At 39.8% G+C, this 15,660-nt stretch overlaps 2 protein-coding genes and 1 pseudogene across 3 annotated transcripts; all 3 read right to left on the bottom strand.

The window, feature by feature from the left end:
- Nucleotides 1-2,357: 2,357 nt before the first annotated feature.
- LOC106329594 (sperm acrosomal protein FSA-ACR.1-like) lies at nt 2,358-3,219 on the bottom strand. Its single transcript, XM_013768288.1, has 2 exons — nt 3,043-3,219; nt 2,358-2,969 (listed from the first exon to the last, which is right to left on the bottom strand). The coding sequence occupies exons 1-2, from the start codon at nt 3,217-3,219 to the stop codon at nt 2,358-2,360; spliced, it is 789 nt and encodes a 262-aa protein (XP_013623742.1).
- A 509-nt stretch (nt 3,220-3,728) lies between these two features.
- LOC106332804 (vacuolar amino acid transporter 1-like) lies at nt 3,729-6,705 on the bottom strand. Of its 2 annotated transcripts, none has more exons than XM_013771298.1 (11): nt 6,509-6,705; nt 6,137-6,408; nt 5,774-5,988; nt 5,663-5,686; nt 5,359-5,539; nt 5,066-5,285; nt 4,840-4,975; nt 4,578-4,749; nt 4,428-4,471; nt 4,329-4,331; nt 3,729-3,996 (listed from the first exon to the last, which is right to left on the bottom strand). In XM_013771298.1, the coding sequence occupies exons 1-11, from the start codon at nt 6,655-6,657 to the stop codon at nt 3,901-3,903; spliced, it is 1,512 nt and encodes a 503-aa protein (XP_013626752.1). In that variant the 5' UTR covers nt 6,658-6,705; the 3' UTR covers nt 3,729-3,900. The 2 variants fall into 2 exon arrangements, with proteins under 2 accessions (XP_013626752.1, XP_013626751.1); XM_013771297.1 differs by having other exon boundaries at nt 3,731-3,996; nt 4,269-4,331.
- A 1,970-nt stretch (nt 6,706-8,675) lies between these two features.
- The window catches only part of LOC106333532, an 11,501-nt pseudogene continuing 4,516 nt past the window's right edge, over nt 8,676-15,660 (bottom strand).

Genomic DNA, 15,660 nt, shown 5'->3' with positions numbered 1-15,660 from the left:
TTTCCCTATGTACAATCGAAACCGCCACATTACTTTAAACAGCGGTCGACTTTGAGTTTGTTAGAAAAAATATTATTTTATCTAAGAAAAATGTGTTCTAAGTTGATTTATGCATAATTATTAGTATTGCTCAAGTTATCAACTAGTCGGTGACCGTTATTAATGGTTTAAAAACATAATTAGGAACACAGTAACATGAAACTATTCATTTAGTTGTTTGTTGCTTCACATTTAAATTTAATTGATACGCATACGCTAACTCATCTATCTCGACGTACATTTTCAGCATTTGACTATTTTCATGTTCCACCGCAACTAAACTCTCGGTGCGATTGACTTTGTAGATAACGTACGAATTCTTTTTCTTTGTTTATTATCGTACAAGTCAACCTGCTGGGTTAAGGCCACATGCTGAATCACAAGTGTAAAATCCTTGAGTCGTGTCTTGTGTTGGAGTTGATACTAGACTTGGAAGAAGAGAAGCTACTAATGTTTTGTTTTTTTTAAAGATAAGCTACCATTCATCCGGTTCAATTATTTAGCAAATAAGATCGAGATTCGAAAAAGTATTTGTGTATGGTCACGGCGAGTTTAGACGTATCCATCGTTTTTATAATCTACCCAAAATGTTACTGGTCAAGTATTTTAGATAAGAGCACGTTAGTCTCTTAGGTTTAGGTTCTTAGCGTAATATAAGATACAATCTCTTAATTTTTAAATAAAAAAATTAAGAAACGTCTCTTAGAGCATGTTTATTGTAAGTCTTTTAGGTTGGGTCTCTTACAATAAACATGCTTTTATATTTCTTATTTAACAGACGTCTCTTATGGGGTGTATTCAATCTAAAATTTGAGGTGATTTGATTTTTAATGAGGTTTTAGATGAATTTAAGGAATTGCAGAGAATAAAATGATTTTTGTTAAACCACTCTAGAATATCACCTAAAACCATGGGATTTGAGTTTTTTTTTTTTTTAACTAAGAAACTCCACTCAAACACTCTAAAATCACTTGAAAATTTTAAAACTCCACAACTTAAAATATTTTCAATAACAGTGGATTTCAGAGTACTTTATAAAATGTCAAGTTCAATAACACTGGATTTTAAATGAGTTTTTAAAATTCATGTTTCAATAACAGTGGATTTGTCATTTTGACACAAATCACTTAAAATTCGAGACTCACCAAGCAAGCGAATCAAGCATACAGGAACTCATCTGCCACAGGCAACTCCTAATGGAGCGTGTAGAAAAAATCAAATAAAACTTAATGTCTAATAACTAATGTGCTTATGCCCGCTTTAGTTCCCTTAACTGCGTTTTGCTTATTATTATTCTCCATTGGTTGCTTCTTTTATTTCTTTAGCCAAACGGTGAATATCACCAAGATGTGTTTATCACCAAGATGTGTTTCTAAGTTGTTTTACTGATCTTTGTTTAGTTTCAACCCCGAGGATGTCGTCAATGTTTTAAAAAAGTCAATTTTAGATTTACCTGAAGCGTAAAAGCCATGTAAACAAAGAAAACCAAAGTAAAATGAAGCATTAAACATATGGACCTTCTTATCAATAAGCTCTGCTTCTTTATGATCATGTTAAACTTTTTTCGTTCTTTTCTTTTCTTTGCGTTCGTTCTTCTTAAGGAAATATAATATTAATTTTGCTTTGTACATGGTTTAAGTATAAAACATTGTTGCAATTATAAAACTTTTGTGGCTGGTAGTGTGTCCCACTGAAACAAATTATCATCTTTATATAAAAGACTTTGTATCACTCCGGGTGATGCCAACAGAAATGACACGTCGGAAATAGGAGGTCGGTCTCCTGCGCTGACACGTCAGATATGCTCCGTACCACTAAAGCGTTATTTTGTCGAAACGGGCTTCGCATGGGCTTTTGTCGTGCTAATCAAATGTTTCTGTCGTGCTTCTGTCTAAAGGTTCTTTGTCGTGAGGCCCATCTATACAAATCTACTACGGGAACCCTAGACAGATGCTCCCTTCCTTTTCTTCGTTCGTCGACTATCGGCGCATCGACTGTCTAGATCCTGTAACGGTTTTGTTCTAAATCATCTTAAATTGTCTTTAATCCCTATCCCACTACGAATCAACTTCTTGCGCCGTTCATCTGCTAGATCGTGTAGTTGCGATTTCACAGGTGCGCTCTCTACGCTTTCCTAATCTCACACCCATTCTCAAATCTTACTCATCATCTTTCTCAAGGGTTATGACAAAGGTTTTCTTTTCCGATCTCAAGTCTGGGCGGTGCTCATCCGTTGTGGAGGTGAGACTGCTTCGATTCTGGGAGGCTAAGAACGTTAAGCGTGGTGGGGAGCTGATGTGGATGGATCTGTTAGAGGATCATCTACTTATATCCAAGCCTCCGCGCTCCCCCGAGCCGCGCTCCCCCGAGCCGCGCTCCCCCGAGCCGCGCTCCCCCGAGCCGCGCTCCCCCGAGCCGCGCTCCCCCGAGCCGCGCTCCCCCGAGCCGCGCTCCCCCGAGCCGCGCTCCCCCGAGCCGCGCTCCCCCGAGCCGCGCTCCCCCGAGCCGCGCTCCCCCGAGCCGCGCTCCCCCGAGCCGCGCTCCCCCGAGCCGCGCTCCCCCGAGCCGCGCTCCCCCGAGCCGCGCTCCCCCGAGCCGCGCTCCCCCGAGCCGCGCTCCCCCGAGCCGCGCTCCCCCGAGCCGCGCTCCCCCGAGCCGCGCTCCCCCGAGCCGCGCTCCCCCGAGCCGCGCTCCCCCGAGCCGCGCTCCCCCGAGCCGCGCTCCCCCGAGCCGCGCTCCCCCGAGCCGCGCTCCCCCGAGCCGCGCTCCCCCGAGCCGCGCTCCCCCGAGCCGCGCTCCCCCGAGCCGCGCTCCCCCGAGCCGCGCTCCCCCGAGCCGCGCTCCCCCGAGCCGCGAACCGCGCTCCCCCGAGCCGAGCCGCCCTCTCCGAGCCGAGCCGCGCTCCCCACGAGCGGAGCCACGCTCCCACTCTTCTCACTCTCACCTGACTCTCACTCTCACTCTCCCACTCCCACTCTCCCACTCTCACTCTCTTCGTTGTACTGCTCGGATCCGAGAGAGTGCTTTCACTTTCTCAGCTTCTTCGAGAAAACAAGAGAGATTCTCATCTGTTTTGTTTGCCATCTCGACATCAAAGTCTGGTTCTGCTTCCAAATCCTTCATCGCTGCTTTCCTTAGGTCAATGTAGCACGTGAACGAGTTGGTCATTAGATCGTTCATCTTTTCTCCTGGAAATAGTTATACTAGAATCAGCAACGAATCAGAACGAGAGAGAGAGAGAGAGAGAGGTCAAGTGATAGACAACATAACTCTGTTTTTTTAAAATAATCTGAGATTTACCGTGAAGAAGAATGTGAGAGTTTGAGAGAAGAGAAGAGACGAGTGATGAAGCTTGTGCGTTGTTACTAAAGGCTCTATAAATAAACCCAAAGGGATAAAAAAATAGTCGTTACGCTCTTCCTTCTTCCCCAACGGCTATATATTTCTTTTCTTTTTTAATTAATTGACCTTTATTCGTTGAAGATATCGAAACGGTAAAAGAAAATACAAACTAAACTGTAATTATTCTGGACGCTTACACAGCTTTATGTTAAAAAGTCGTTTATACACATTATTACATGTTTCCAGGATATCGGTTATGTCATCTTAAAGGAGTAAGAAGTGAATGTGTGTTGGTATTTGGAGATATATTTCCACATCTGATTATGGTTTTGCCCAGCACTATATATAGTATAGTAAACCCTTTAAAAAAACGTAATATAGTATATAATCCATAGATACCTTAAGCCGACACTGTAAAATAAAGCTTGGATGAAAGAAAACTAGTAGCAAATATTAAAAAATAAAAACTTGGTTGAAGTTCTCTCAAGAAAGAATATGCTCCTTATCCCGCAAAACCAGTCAAGTCATTTCGCCGATTAATCTGACAATAGCAGAGTAAGTTCCGCAGCAACCGCTCACAACGCCGACGATAATGATGAGTATACAAATCGCCATCTGGAAAAAACGAAAATCTTATAAATCAAAGTTAAGCTAGCTTATGTGTTTGTGAAGCATTGACTATGAAAACGTAAATAATTTTTTTTTTTAACTTAAAAACATAAATAAAAATTGAACATATAGAATAGTTGAAAATTTTTGTTCAAAAAAAAAAAAAAAAAAAAAAAAAAAAAAAAAAAAAAAAAAAAAAAAAAAAAAAAAAAAAAAAAAAAAAAAAAAAAATAGAATAGTTGAAAAAAAAAATTGAACATATAGAATCATATTCTTACGTGAAAGTTAGTTAATCTACCCTTCATAATCTTTAGATAACAGAGACATGGGAATATTACCGCCTGAGAAAACGAAAAAAAAAAAACAAATCGTCAAGAACATTGTTTTTATCTTGATATATCAAAAGATTTTTTTTTTTGGTTCTTGGAGAAACTTACGATAAGCATCGCGACGAAAGATCCGATCAGAGCCGCGACAGTAGCTGCAGTTGACATTTTTTTTCCGATAACGGATGTTATTGTTTTCTAGAAATTGTTTCTTGAAAAACAAGTTAGGTTGTGAAGTAATGAGAGGTAGGGAAATAGTACCGAAGAATGGGACTGTGAGTGCGACGACCAAAGTAGAGAGAACTAAGATGGTTCTGATAAGCATAGAGACACCTTTGGATCTCATCTTTCTTGACGAAGAAGGTAAGAGTTCTTCTAGGCTTAGCAAGACTGGAGTGAGCGTTAAAGGGTATTTTGTCATTGGCGTAATAACCTAATATTATAACAATTTAGAATGAACTGAGAAAAGAAAAACATTATGAGCATAAAGTGGAGGAAGAGATGAGATGTGTCTTTATCTTACTGCTGTCCAAACCGCGATTTTAGATGAGGTGAAATGTTGAGGCATGTTCAACGTGAACTGTGATTGTATCGCCTCACCAAACATCGTGTATCCACAAACCGATATAGCGATATAAAACAGCGTGCAAAACCCAAAACTGCAAAATGAATAATATAATGATATCACAAGGGAAAGAAATAAACCCTAACTAGAGGTTTCTTGTAGCAAAAGAAATGGTTCTTTCTACCTCATGAGAAGCACCAGTGGAAACTTGGAAGGCTCTTTCATGGATGAGTAAATGTTGGGTAAAACAGCGTGACCCCCAAAACCAAACCCATAAATTCCGATGGCAACGGGTAAGTTAGTTAAATCAAGAACTTGTCCTTGAAGTTGAAATCCAACTCCGCCTACAGATCCGACCCAAAAGAGGCAAAGGGCTAGCAAGATTGAAGAGAATACACCTCCGGCTATTAAAAAAGAAAAATGAATGAAAACTCACTCTTAGGAGGCAAAATAGATCAAATAATTTAGGAGATGAACCTGAGATATAGGACAATAAGCTAAGGTCTCTAAGCCAAACAGTCGGAAGAACGATAAGAGTGGTGGTAATGGCAAAAACTTGATTCGAGTTTACAGAGATTCCAGCGATGTATAAAGAGGTATTTGGGAACATCCCTGACATATTATCACTCATCATTATTATGTATTCCACACAAGTTGCCTACAAATACAAGAAAATAGCTTCAGTAATATTCATTAATCAAAATATTTTGTGTGTGTTGTATAAGTGTTTTTGGACTAACTAAGACTAAACCCTAAACGTGAAAGAGAGTTTGGTACTTACGTATAAGTCCGCGTAGAGAAATATCTGAAATGTAATCGGAAATGTTTAGAGTTATTAGGATCATACACAAGTTATGATGATCTGTTAAGAAGGCATGCAGAGATAGCTTACAGAGAGGAGTATGCGTCCAGTGGTGCCGAATGCAGCTTGACCGATGTCCGGGTAAGTGTGGATTCCAGGTGAATTCTCGAGACATCTCTTGAGGAGAATACCTGTGTAGAGAGTGATGATGCCAAAGGAGAAGAGTATGAGAAGCCCTAGCCACCCTCCTTCTTTCAATGCATAAGGCATTGTAAGTAAAGCTCCTCCGCATAGAACATTGATTCCTACAACCGCGAAAAAGATAAAATAAGTTAGAAGTCATACATAAATAGGTTTTATAAGAAGCTAAATTTTGACTAATAACAAACCATGCAGGAAACACTCAAAAAAGACCAAACTAAAAGTCAGTCTGAGAAACTTCTGATTGATTACCGTTTAATAAGGACTGAGATATAGTGCACTTGCGGTTTTCTTGTGGAATCGAAAGATCATCCGGGACTGATAGCTTGAGGTGAGAATCAATAAATGATTTGATCGATGTTACAACCGAGTTTTGAGTCTCATCTTTGTCGATGAGAAGTGACTGTTTGCTTGAGGAAGAAGCAAATGAACCAAAAGCAGAGCTTTGTCTCCGCTTTCGAAATGAAGACACAAGATTTGTGCTAATAGGAGGTGTAACTCCAGTCAACAAATCCATAGATTGTCTGAAAATAAAACCAATAAAAGAAAAAAAAATCATCTAAATAAGATTTTTCTTAGATCTCTTACAAAAATAATATAAACATAACAATATTTATGATTTACCGATAACTCCGAGGCCATGGAACGGCATCGTTATTGGAGTCGTTACGAGACAAAGGAGTCGACGGAACAGAGCTATGGGCTTGGCTTTCTTCGTCCTCATCGTCATCTGTGTGATACAAATCTTCCCTCTCTTGCTCCTCTTGCTTCATCTTCTTTTTGTATGTCTCTGTCACGAAAACCAACGGAGAGGCGGAGAAGAAGAGAGTGCTACGAACCTGAGGTGGAAGTGCACTCTTATAGCCGTATCTCAAAATCTGTGATAGTTTGCACCTTTCACAATTTTATTTTTCTTTCCCCAAACGTAGATTTTTTATTTAAAAAAAGGAATCATTTAAGGGGGTGCATGGAGACGTGTTTCTCTTTGTCTATGTTATAAGTGGATTCACCCAGTAAATGCAAATCTTCTTCTAGAAATGAGAAAATGGCACAAGTAGCCTTTGAACACCACTTTGACATTTTTAGAACCCACTAACGGTAGTTATAACCTTTTTGTTAATATATAGTTAAGCTAGAATTTGTGTTCAAACAAAAAAAAAAGTTAAGCTAGAATTTGGTGCCATATGGCCCATATATACGAGTATACGACTATGTTAGGGCACATTATATGTGGCAATAAGAGATTATGTTAAAGTACATGAGGCGTTAGAGTTATCGGGAGGGGAATGGGGTTTTTAGTGGGGTTTTTAGGTGGGGGGACCACAGAAAAGGGAAAAATCGATCACAGGGAAGCCAAAATAAGAACGGCCTTTTGGTGAGTTTTTCAACTGTTTGCGGGCCCCACTGACACGTGGCGGCCTGCAATTGGTTGGTATTTAATTTTTTTTTTTTTTTTACTCAGACAAAAAAATAAAAATAAAAAATAAAAATAAATAAAAAACTCCATGTGGGGTTTCAGCGTTAATCCTGCTCTTAGAACATTTATCAAAAGTAGATATGACTTCAACCCCAAACATTTTGTTGTTAAATTCTTGTTATTTTACAGAGAAAGTGTGCATGTTTAATGCCTAAGAGCACCATTAACCTTGGTTGCTTAAGGGATGTTTAGCAATTTTTTAATTAAAAAAAAAGGAAAAAGAAAAAGAAGAAGAAACAACATTTAATTAGACGTCACAAGCTGTTGTTGGTTGCACTGTTCGCGGATCTCACTGACACGTGACAGCGCGCGATTGGTTATTTTTTTTAATTTTTTTTTTCAGACAAAAAAAAAATTAAAATTTTTTTTAAGCACTCCACTTATATAACTTTAGGGTTAATGATGCTCTAATCTTGATGGCCACGGAGTGGAAACAACATTTCACAGAGGAAGGGATTATAATATTGACACGATCATTCCACTCCGCCATGTTCATATAGAATTAGTATTTGTGATCTATTCATTTTTAATGGAATTACTACATTCTGATCCGCCCTTAAAAAAGGTGGATATTTTTTGTTTTACATCTTTTTGGGTCTTTTCAATTGGTAATTTAAATATAGGTCTAATGGCATAAAGCATAATAAATAATATTCTAAATAATGATAAAAATTAAAAAATAATAGTTGGACCATACTTTTATCAATGAGTCACACTGCTATTTTAATAGAATAGATAATACACAAATTAACGGTTAATTATCGCAGGGGGCTTATTTCAAAAAATAACAATAATAATGAAAACGTTTCAGGCAAGGTTATTTTTAGATTTATAATTGAACATGTAACGGAAAATAGGGGTTGTGTATGCGTTGTCATGCATGCAGTCAATAATATAGAAGTGTAGGTAGATCTTGATATTTAATGTTTCCACACTTTCACAAAACGTATAGTTGTATTTGAAAAACTAGTGAAACAACTAAACCATGCTTGTCGAACTCCGGTATGTACATATTCTTCATTTTCATTACCGGGACAACACATCTACTGTGATAATCGTTGTAGCAGTCTGTTTAACTTCAAAACATCCTCTCCATTTTCCACAAATACACAAGCAAATATTAAAATAGATGCATGACACAAACTGATATTAATATAAACAAAAACTAAAGCGATGTATGATTATATCATATATATATAGCACTCGATCATAGAGTACTTAAATTATTATAATAAAATAAAATCGCAAAAGAAATCTTTAAAAGTTGGCAAAAATTCGTTTTATTCTAGTGAAGGTATCCCATCCTGTATTCCTTGCTGTTCTTTGATGAAGTTTCTCGAGAAAGAGTATAACCGTTTAGGCCATTTCGCCAATTAATCTAGCGATTGCAGAGCAAGTTCCACAACAACCGCTCACAACGCCGATAATGACGATGAAAATACAAATTCCAATCTGAGAACCAAAACAATTTTTTTCAGTCAAAATTTTATGTGAACATTGAAAATAGAGAAAATTTGAAGATCTAATTGTGTCCTTACTTGAGAGTTACTTAATCTACCCTTCATAATACTCATATAGCATAGACACGGGAATATTAACGCCTGAGAAGACGAAAACCAAAATCGTCAAAAACGTGCTTTCATCGATAATTACTAAATAGATTGATTTGTTTTTTTGGAAACTTACTATAAGCATTGCGATGAAAGATCAGAGCCGCGACAGTAGCTGTAATTAACGTTTTTAATTATACGAGGTAAGTAACGTGTAATTTTTTTTAAGAAATGGGTTTCTTAAGAAAGAAGCTAGGCTAATGGGAGAGTGATAGAGATAAAGAGCTTACCGAAGAATGGAACTGTGAGTGCAACAACCAAAGTGGAGAGAACTAATACGGATCTAAAAAGCATAGAGACACCTTTGGATCTCATCTTTATCTTGACGAGGATGGTATGAGTTATTCGAGGCTTAGCACGACTGGAGTGATGGTTAAAGCGTATTTCTTCATTGGCGTAACGACCTAAATATAAAAAAAGTTTAAAAGTCATTGATAAAAAATACTATGAGCATAATGTGAAGAAGACACTAGTTTGTTGGTTTGATAGTTGTCTAACCGCTGTCCATGCTGCGATTTTAGATGAGGTGAAATGTTGAGGTATGTTCAGTGTGAACTGGGATTGAATCGCGTCACCAAACATCGTGTATCCACAAACCGCTACAGCGATGTAAAATAACGTGCAAAACGCAAAACTGTATAAAGCAAAGATTAATATTTAATGATATATGACCTAAAGGTTTCTTGCGTTACAAGCAGGTGTTTTATTACCTGATGAGAAGCACAAGAGGAAACTTCGAAGGCCCTTTCATGGATGAGTAAATGTTGGGGAAAACAGAATGACTTCCAAAATCGAACCCATAAATTTCGATAGCAACGGGCAAGTTCGTTAAATCGAGAGCTTTTCCACTCAGGTGAAATCCAACTCTACCGACAGAGCCAGCCCAAAAGAGGCAGAGTGCAAGCAAGATTGAAGAGAAGACACCTCCCGCTAAGAAAAAAAAAATTACATCTCTTAGAACTAAGAAGATCAAATCTGAAGTATGTTTGTGTAAAATAGGAGAGATGAACCTGAGAGATAGGACAATAAGCTAAGGTCTCTGAGCCAGACAGTGGGCAGAACAATTAGAGTAGTGGTAATGGCGAAAACTTGTTTAGAATCTAGAGATAGTCCACTGATATATAAGGATGTGTTTGGGAACATCCCGGACAAATTATCACTCATCATTATTATGTACTCCACACAAGATGCCTAAAACAAAGAAGATAAAAACAGTGTCAATGACGATGTTGTGAGTTTGTGATGGGATTAAATGAAAGTGTATAATACTTGATGGATTACATTGATCACATAGGTGAGATTATATACAACATATCCGTAACCGTATATACTTATCTATAGAGGAATATACTTATTCTCTAACAGTTGGATATTATCATATCCTAACTAACACTCCCCCTCAGTGGAAGCGGAGCTTGTCGAACGCTGAGACTGGAGCGAAAATCAGTGAACAACTGTGAAGGGAGGCCCTTGGTAAATATGTCTGCGTACTGAAGATGTGTAGGAACATGAAAGACGCGGACATGTCCCATAGAGACTCTCTCTCGTACAAAATGCAGATCGATCTCAATATGCTTTGTTCGCTGGTGCTGAACAGGATTAGATGAGAGATACACGGCTGAGATATTATCACAGTAGACAAGGGTAGCTTTCTTAAGGGGGCATCCGAGTTCCAGAAGTAGGTTGCGAATCCAGATCGTTTCTGCGACTGCATTGGCAACGCCGCGATACTCCGCCTCTGCACTAGAGCGGGAAACCGTGTCTTGACGTTTGGATGACCAGGAGATCAGACTTTCGCCAAGAAACACGCAGTAGCCGGAGGTGGAACGTCTAGTAGATGGACAACCGGCCCAATCAGCATCGGAATATGCGACAAGGTCAGTAATGGATGACTTGTTGAGTTGAAGACCGTGGGAGATGGTGCCCTTGAGGTACCGCAGAATGCGTTTCAGTGCTGCGAGATGTGCTTCACGTGGGTCGTGCATGAACAGACAGACTTGTTGAACGGCGAAGGCTATTTCGGGTCGTGTGAGTGTCAGATACTGTAACGCACCCGCTAAACTGCGATAGTGGGAAGGGTCAGAAACTGGTTTACCTTCGTCAGCAGCAAGTTTAGGTTTGGTATCAACTGGAGTGTTGCAAGGGTTGCAGTTGGTCATTGACGCACGGTGTGTCAGCAATGTAATTTTGTTGACTCAGAAACATCCCTTTGTCATTATATGTAACACCAATTCCCAAAAAGTGATGAAGCTGTCCAAGATCGGTGATGTCAAATGCAGCAGAGAGGCCTGAGAGTATCCGACTGAGCAGTGCCGGTGTAGATGCTGTAAGGATGATGTCGTCGACATAAAGTAGCAAATACGCAGTGTCATAACCTTTGTTGATGATGAACAGGGAGGAATCACACCTGCTTTGGATAAATCCGATCTGTTTAGCGACTGTGGCAAATTTTGTGTACCATGTTCGCGGAGCCTGCTTGAGCCCATAGAGTGATCGTTTGAGCAAGCAGACGTGGTTAGGTTTGGACTTGTCGACGAACCCTGGTGGCTGGTGCATGTAGACCGTTTCTGCAAGGTCGCCATGGAGGAAGGCGTTCTTGACGTCAAGCTGACGGAGAGGCCAATTTCGAGCTAGGGCCACGTGTAGAACTGATCGAATGGATGCAGGTTTGACCACCGGACTGAATGTATCCAGGCAGTCGATTCCCGGTCGCTGCGATTTCCCATTACCAACCAAGCGTGCCTTGTGGCGTTTATGTGTTCCATCTGCATTAAACTTATGCCGAAAAAGCCACATAGAACGTATTATGTTAACATTTGAGGGTCGAGGTACTAGAACCCACGTACCGCGTTTAATATGGGCATCATATTCCTCGTGCATTGCTCCATTCCAGTAACGGTCCTTTGCAGCCTGTACATGGGACAAGGGAAGAGGGGAAACCGTTTCGGTATGAAGGCAAAGAGGAATCCGAGGTTTAGAGATCCAAAACTGTAAATGGTCCATCCTTGCGCGGTAATAACTTGGACTTTCGTTCCTCAGGAAACATCTCTTTACGCATGTGTATCCAAACCTGATCACCCGGGGAAAGAAGCAACTCACGACGCCCTTTGTTTGCCTTCCGTGCATACATCTCAGTTCGTTCTGCAATGTTTCGCCGAACCTGTTCATGTAAAGACACCACAAACTCGGCTTTGCTCTTGCCATCAAGATTAGCTTGTTCTTTCAAAGGTAAAGCAAAGAGATCCAATGGAGACAAAGGATTAAAACCATACACAACTTGAAAAGGAGTTAACTTAGTAGCAGAATGCACAGAATGGTTATAAGCAAATTCTACATGTGGTAAACAATCCTCCCAAGTCTTGATATTGCGTTTTACTAAGGCGTGCAGTAAAGTAGACAAAGTCCTATTTACTACCCCAGTTTTTCCATCAGTTTGTGGATGACAAGCTGTAGAAAATAGTAACTTAGTACCTAGCTTAGCCCATAAAGTTCTCCAAAAGTGACTAAGAAACTTAGTATCTCTATCAGAAACAATGGTTCTAGGTAATCCATGCAACCTAACAACTTCTCTAAAGAATAATTCAGCCACCATTGTAGCATCTTCTGTCTTATGACAGGGTATAAAGTGAGCCATTTTAGGGAATCGATCTACAACCACAAAGATACTATCTCGGCCCTTCCTAGTTCTAGGCAATCCTCAGACAAAGTCCATAGACACATCTACCCATGGTGCAGTAGGAATAGGTAAAGGAGTATACAAACCTTGAGGTTGAACCTTTGATTTGGACTGCTTGCAAACAACACATCGCCCGCAAACACGTTCCACATAAGCCTTCATGCGCGGCCAGAAGAAGTTTTGTTGCAAGGAACTGAGTGTTTTGACGACGCCAAAGTGTCCCATGAGTCCTCCTCCATGGGCCTCACGAACGATGAGTTTGCGTAAGGAACAAGCAGGGATGCACAAACGGTTGTTGTAGAAAAGGAAGCCATCCATCTGATAGAATTTATCAACTGCTTGCCATGTTGTCGCCTGATAGGTATCATGGAAGTCCGGGTCTTGATCATAGTAAGACTTGATCTGCTCGAATCCTAGTTGCTGGGCTTCCATGGATAAGAGCAACGCATATCGCCTGGAGAGAGCATCGGCAACAACATTCTCTTTGCCTTGCTTGAACTTAATAACATAGGGAAAATTTTCAATAAACTCAACCCACCGAGCATGTCTCTTATTCAACTTCTGTTGCCCCTTTAAGTGCTTGAGAGATTGATGATCTGTATGAATAACAAACTCTTTTGGCCATAAGTAATGTTGCAAGGTCTCAAGCGCCCTAACCAACGCATATAGTTCCTTGTCATAGGTCGGATAATTGAGAGTTGCCCCTCCCAGGTTTTCACTAAAGAAGGCAATCGGCCTCTTATCTTGCATAAGCACGGCGCCAATACCAATTCCAGATGCGTCACATTTGACTTCAAACGTTTTGAGAAAATCAGGTAAGAACAACAATGGTGCATTAGTAAGTCTCTTCTTTAGTAACCGGAATGCATGATCTTGAGCTGGTCCCCACGTAAAGCCGACACTCTTCTTGATGATTTCGGTCAGTGAAGCTGCGATAGTACTAAAGTCTTGAACAAACCGCCGGTAGAATCCAGCAAGGCCATGAAATTTCCTTACTTCAGCCACGGTTTTTGGTATAGGCCACTCCTTGATAGCTCGGACCTTTTCTTCGTCCACTTGCACGCCCTGTGAGGTCACTACAAACCCCAAAAAGACGAGACTATCAATACCAAAAGCACATTTTTTATAGTTAGCATACAACGTCTCTTTGCGGAGACCATCGAGTATCTCCCGAAGGTGGATCAGGTGGACGCCCATTGATTGGCTGTAGATGAGAATGTCATCGAAATACACCACCACAAACTTCCCAATATAGGCTCGAAACACATGGTTCATCAGGAGAAAAGAATCAGAGGAAAATGAAGAGGAGAGAGGTGGGAGAGGAAAGACGGAGAAAGAATTCGCAGAAGCGAGTATTTAGGAAGCTAGGATCGTGTAAGCTTCTGATACCATGAAAGTGTATAATACTTGATGGATTACATTGATCACATAGGTGAGATTATATACAACATATCCGTAACCGTATATACTTATCTATAGAGGAATATACTTATTCTCTAACAGTTGGATATTATCATATCCTAACTAACATTAAATGGTTCATATCGGCCTAACAGAACCAGAACCAGGGTAGTGCCTGAAAAATATTGGTCCACAAGCTCAAAAATATTTTTGGCCCTTTTGTTTCTAAAAAACAGTAAAAATATTAAAAGATGCGGGAAGATTTGACCCCGTATTCAATTCCACGCTAAAAACAGTGTTAACAGTAGAGCTAGATGATCTTTACTTTTATTATTGGCCCCAAAACATAAATATTTTCGTTGGGCACCAAGCACATGCTTGATGGGCTTCTATTCAGGACTCATGCAACAGCAAAGAAACGTGGAAATTCAAGGCATATATATCACATTGAAGTGTCAATGAAGAAATAAATTATTATGAAAGAGCTAGAGTTTGGTACTTGCATATAACTCCACGTAAAGAAGTATCTGAAATGTAATTTAAAATCTAAAGTTAGGATCACACACGACCAAAGTCACCATGATCTCTTGAGATTCATTTTAAAAATCTTACAGAGACAAGGATGCGTCCTGTGGTGCCAAATGCAGCTTGACCAATGTCCGGGTAAGTGTGGATTCCAGGTGAATTCTCGAGACATCTCTCGAGGAGAATACCTGTGTAGAAAGTTAGAGCATCCACATTAGTGAATTCTCCTTTGGGGTTCATAGCATTTTTTTAATATATTTTTTGGTGGGGCCATGAATAGTATTGAACTTTTTGCTATTGTGCTTCTGCATTAGTGAACTGGAAGAAGGGGTTCATATATTTTTTTTTTAGTTTTGAAATTATTTTGGAAAGATGAATATAATATTATAAAATATATTTTATAATTAAAATTTATTCATTACATTGATAAGTGATGAACATACAAAGATTATTCATCTATGTTACCAAATTTTTGCCATACATTTTCAACTAAATCAGTTTTCAAACTATCATGTTTTCCTGAATCCCGAACTTCATTGCGCATGCCTAGCATGTTATTCAAATGCAAACTTTCTCTCCTTTTGACCTTCGAACTTCGGCTTGACTCTCCTGACTCGAACTGAGAAGTATATTCGTTCTCCACAATCATATTGTGTAATATGACACAAGTTCTCATAATCTTCCCTAACTTTTCCTTGTCCCATAGTAGACCTGGGTTTTTTACTATTGCAAACCTCGATTGCAATACCCCGAAAGCCCGTTCGACATCTTTCCTAGTGGATTCTTGATGTTTAGCAAACAGCTCTGCTTTATTACCTTGAGGAAGTGGGATGGATTGGATAAATGTTGACCAATTCAGATAAATTCTGTCAGTAAGTGTGATTGTTGACCTTGAATTTAACTTTAGGTGCTCGACCTTGTATAATGTCATCAAAAACAGGAGACCGATCAAGAACATTGATATCGTTTAGGGTACCTGGTAATCCGAAAAATGCGTGCCATATCCAAATATCTTCTGATGCCACAGCCTCTAAGACAATTGTCGGCTTTCCTGAACCTCGTGTGTACTGCCCTCTCCAAGCCGTTG

This window comes from Brassica oleracea, chromosome C3 (assembly GCF_000695525.1).
Source record: "Brassica oleracea var. oleracea cultivar TO1000 chromosome C3, BOL, whole genome shotgun sequence".
NCBI classification, from domain to species: domain Eukaryota; kingdom Viridiplantae; phylum Streptophyta; class Magnoliopsida; order Brassicales; family Brassicaceae; genus Brassica; species Brassica oleracea.
This window is presented reverse-complemented; position numbering and strand designations above follow the sequence as displayed.

Bases quoted from the DNA above. Each gene is read 5' to 3' on its own strand.
- LOC106329594 (XM_013768288.1), bottom strand. From the start codon at position 3,219: ATGAACGATCTAATGACCAACTCGTTCACGTGCTACATTGACCTAAGG. The intron at 2,970-3,042 runs GTACAACGAAGA...GAGAGTGAGAAG, and splicing joins CACTCTCTCGGATCCGAGCA to AGTGGGAGCGTGGCTCCGCT.
- LOC106332804 (XM_013771297.1), bottom strand. From the start codon at position 6,657: ATGAAGCAAGAGGAGCAAGAGAGGGAAGATTTGTATCACACAGATGAC. The intron at 4,472-4,577 runs GTACTATTTCCC...TGTCAACTGCAG, and splicing joins ACTCACAGTCCCATTCTTCG to CTACTGTCGCGGCTCTGATC. The intron at 4,332-4,427 runs GTAAGTTTCTCC...TCGTTTTCTCAG, and splicing joins CTTTCGTCGCGATGCTTATC to GCGGTAATATTCCCATGTCT.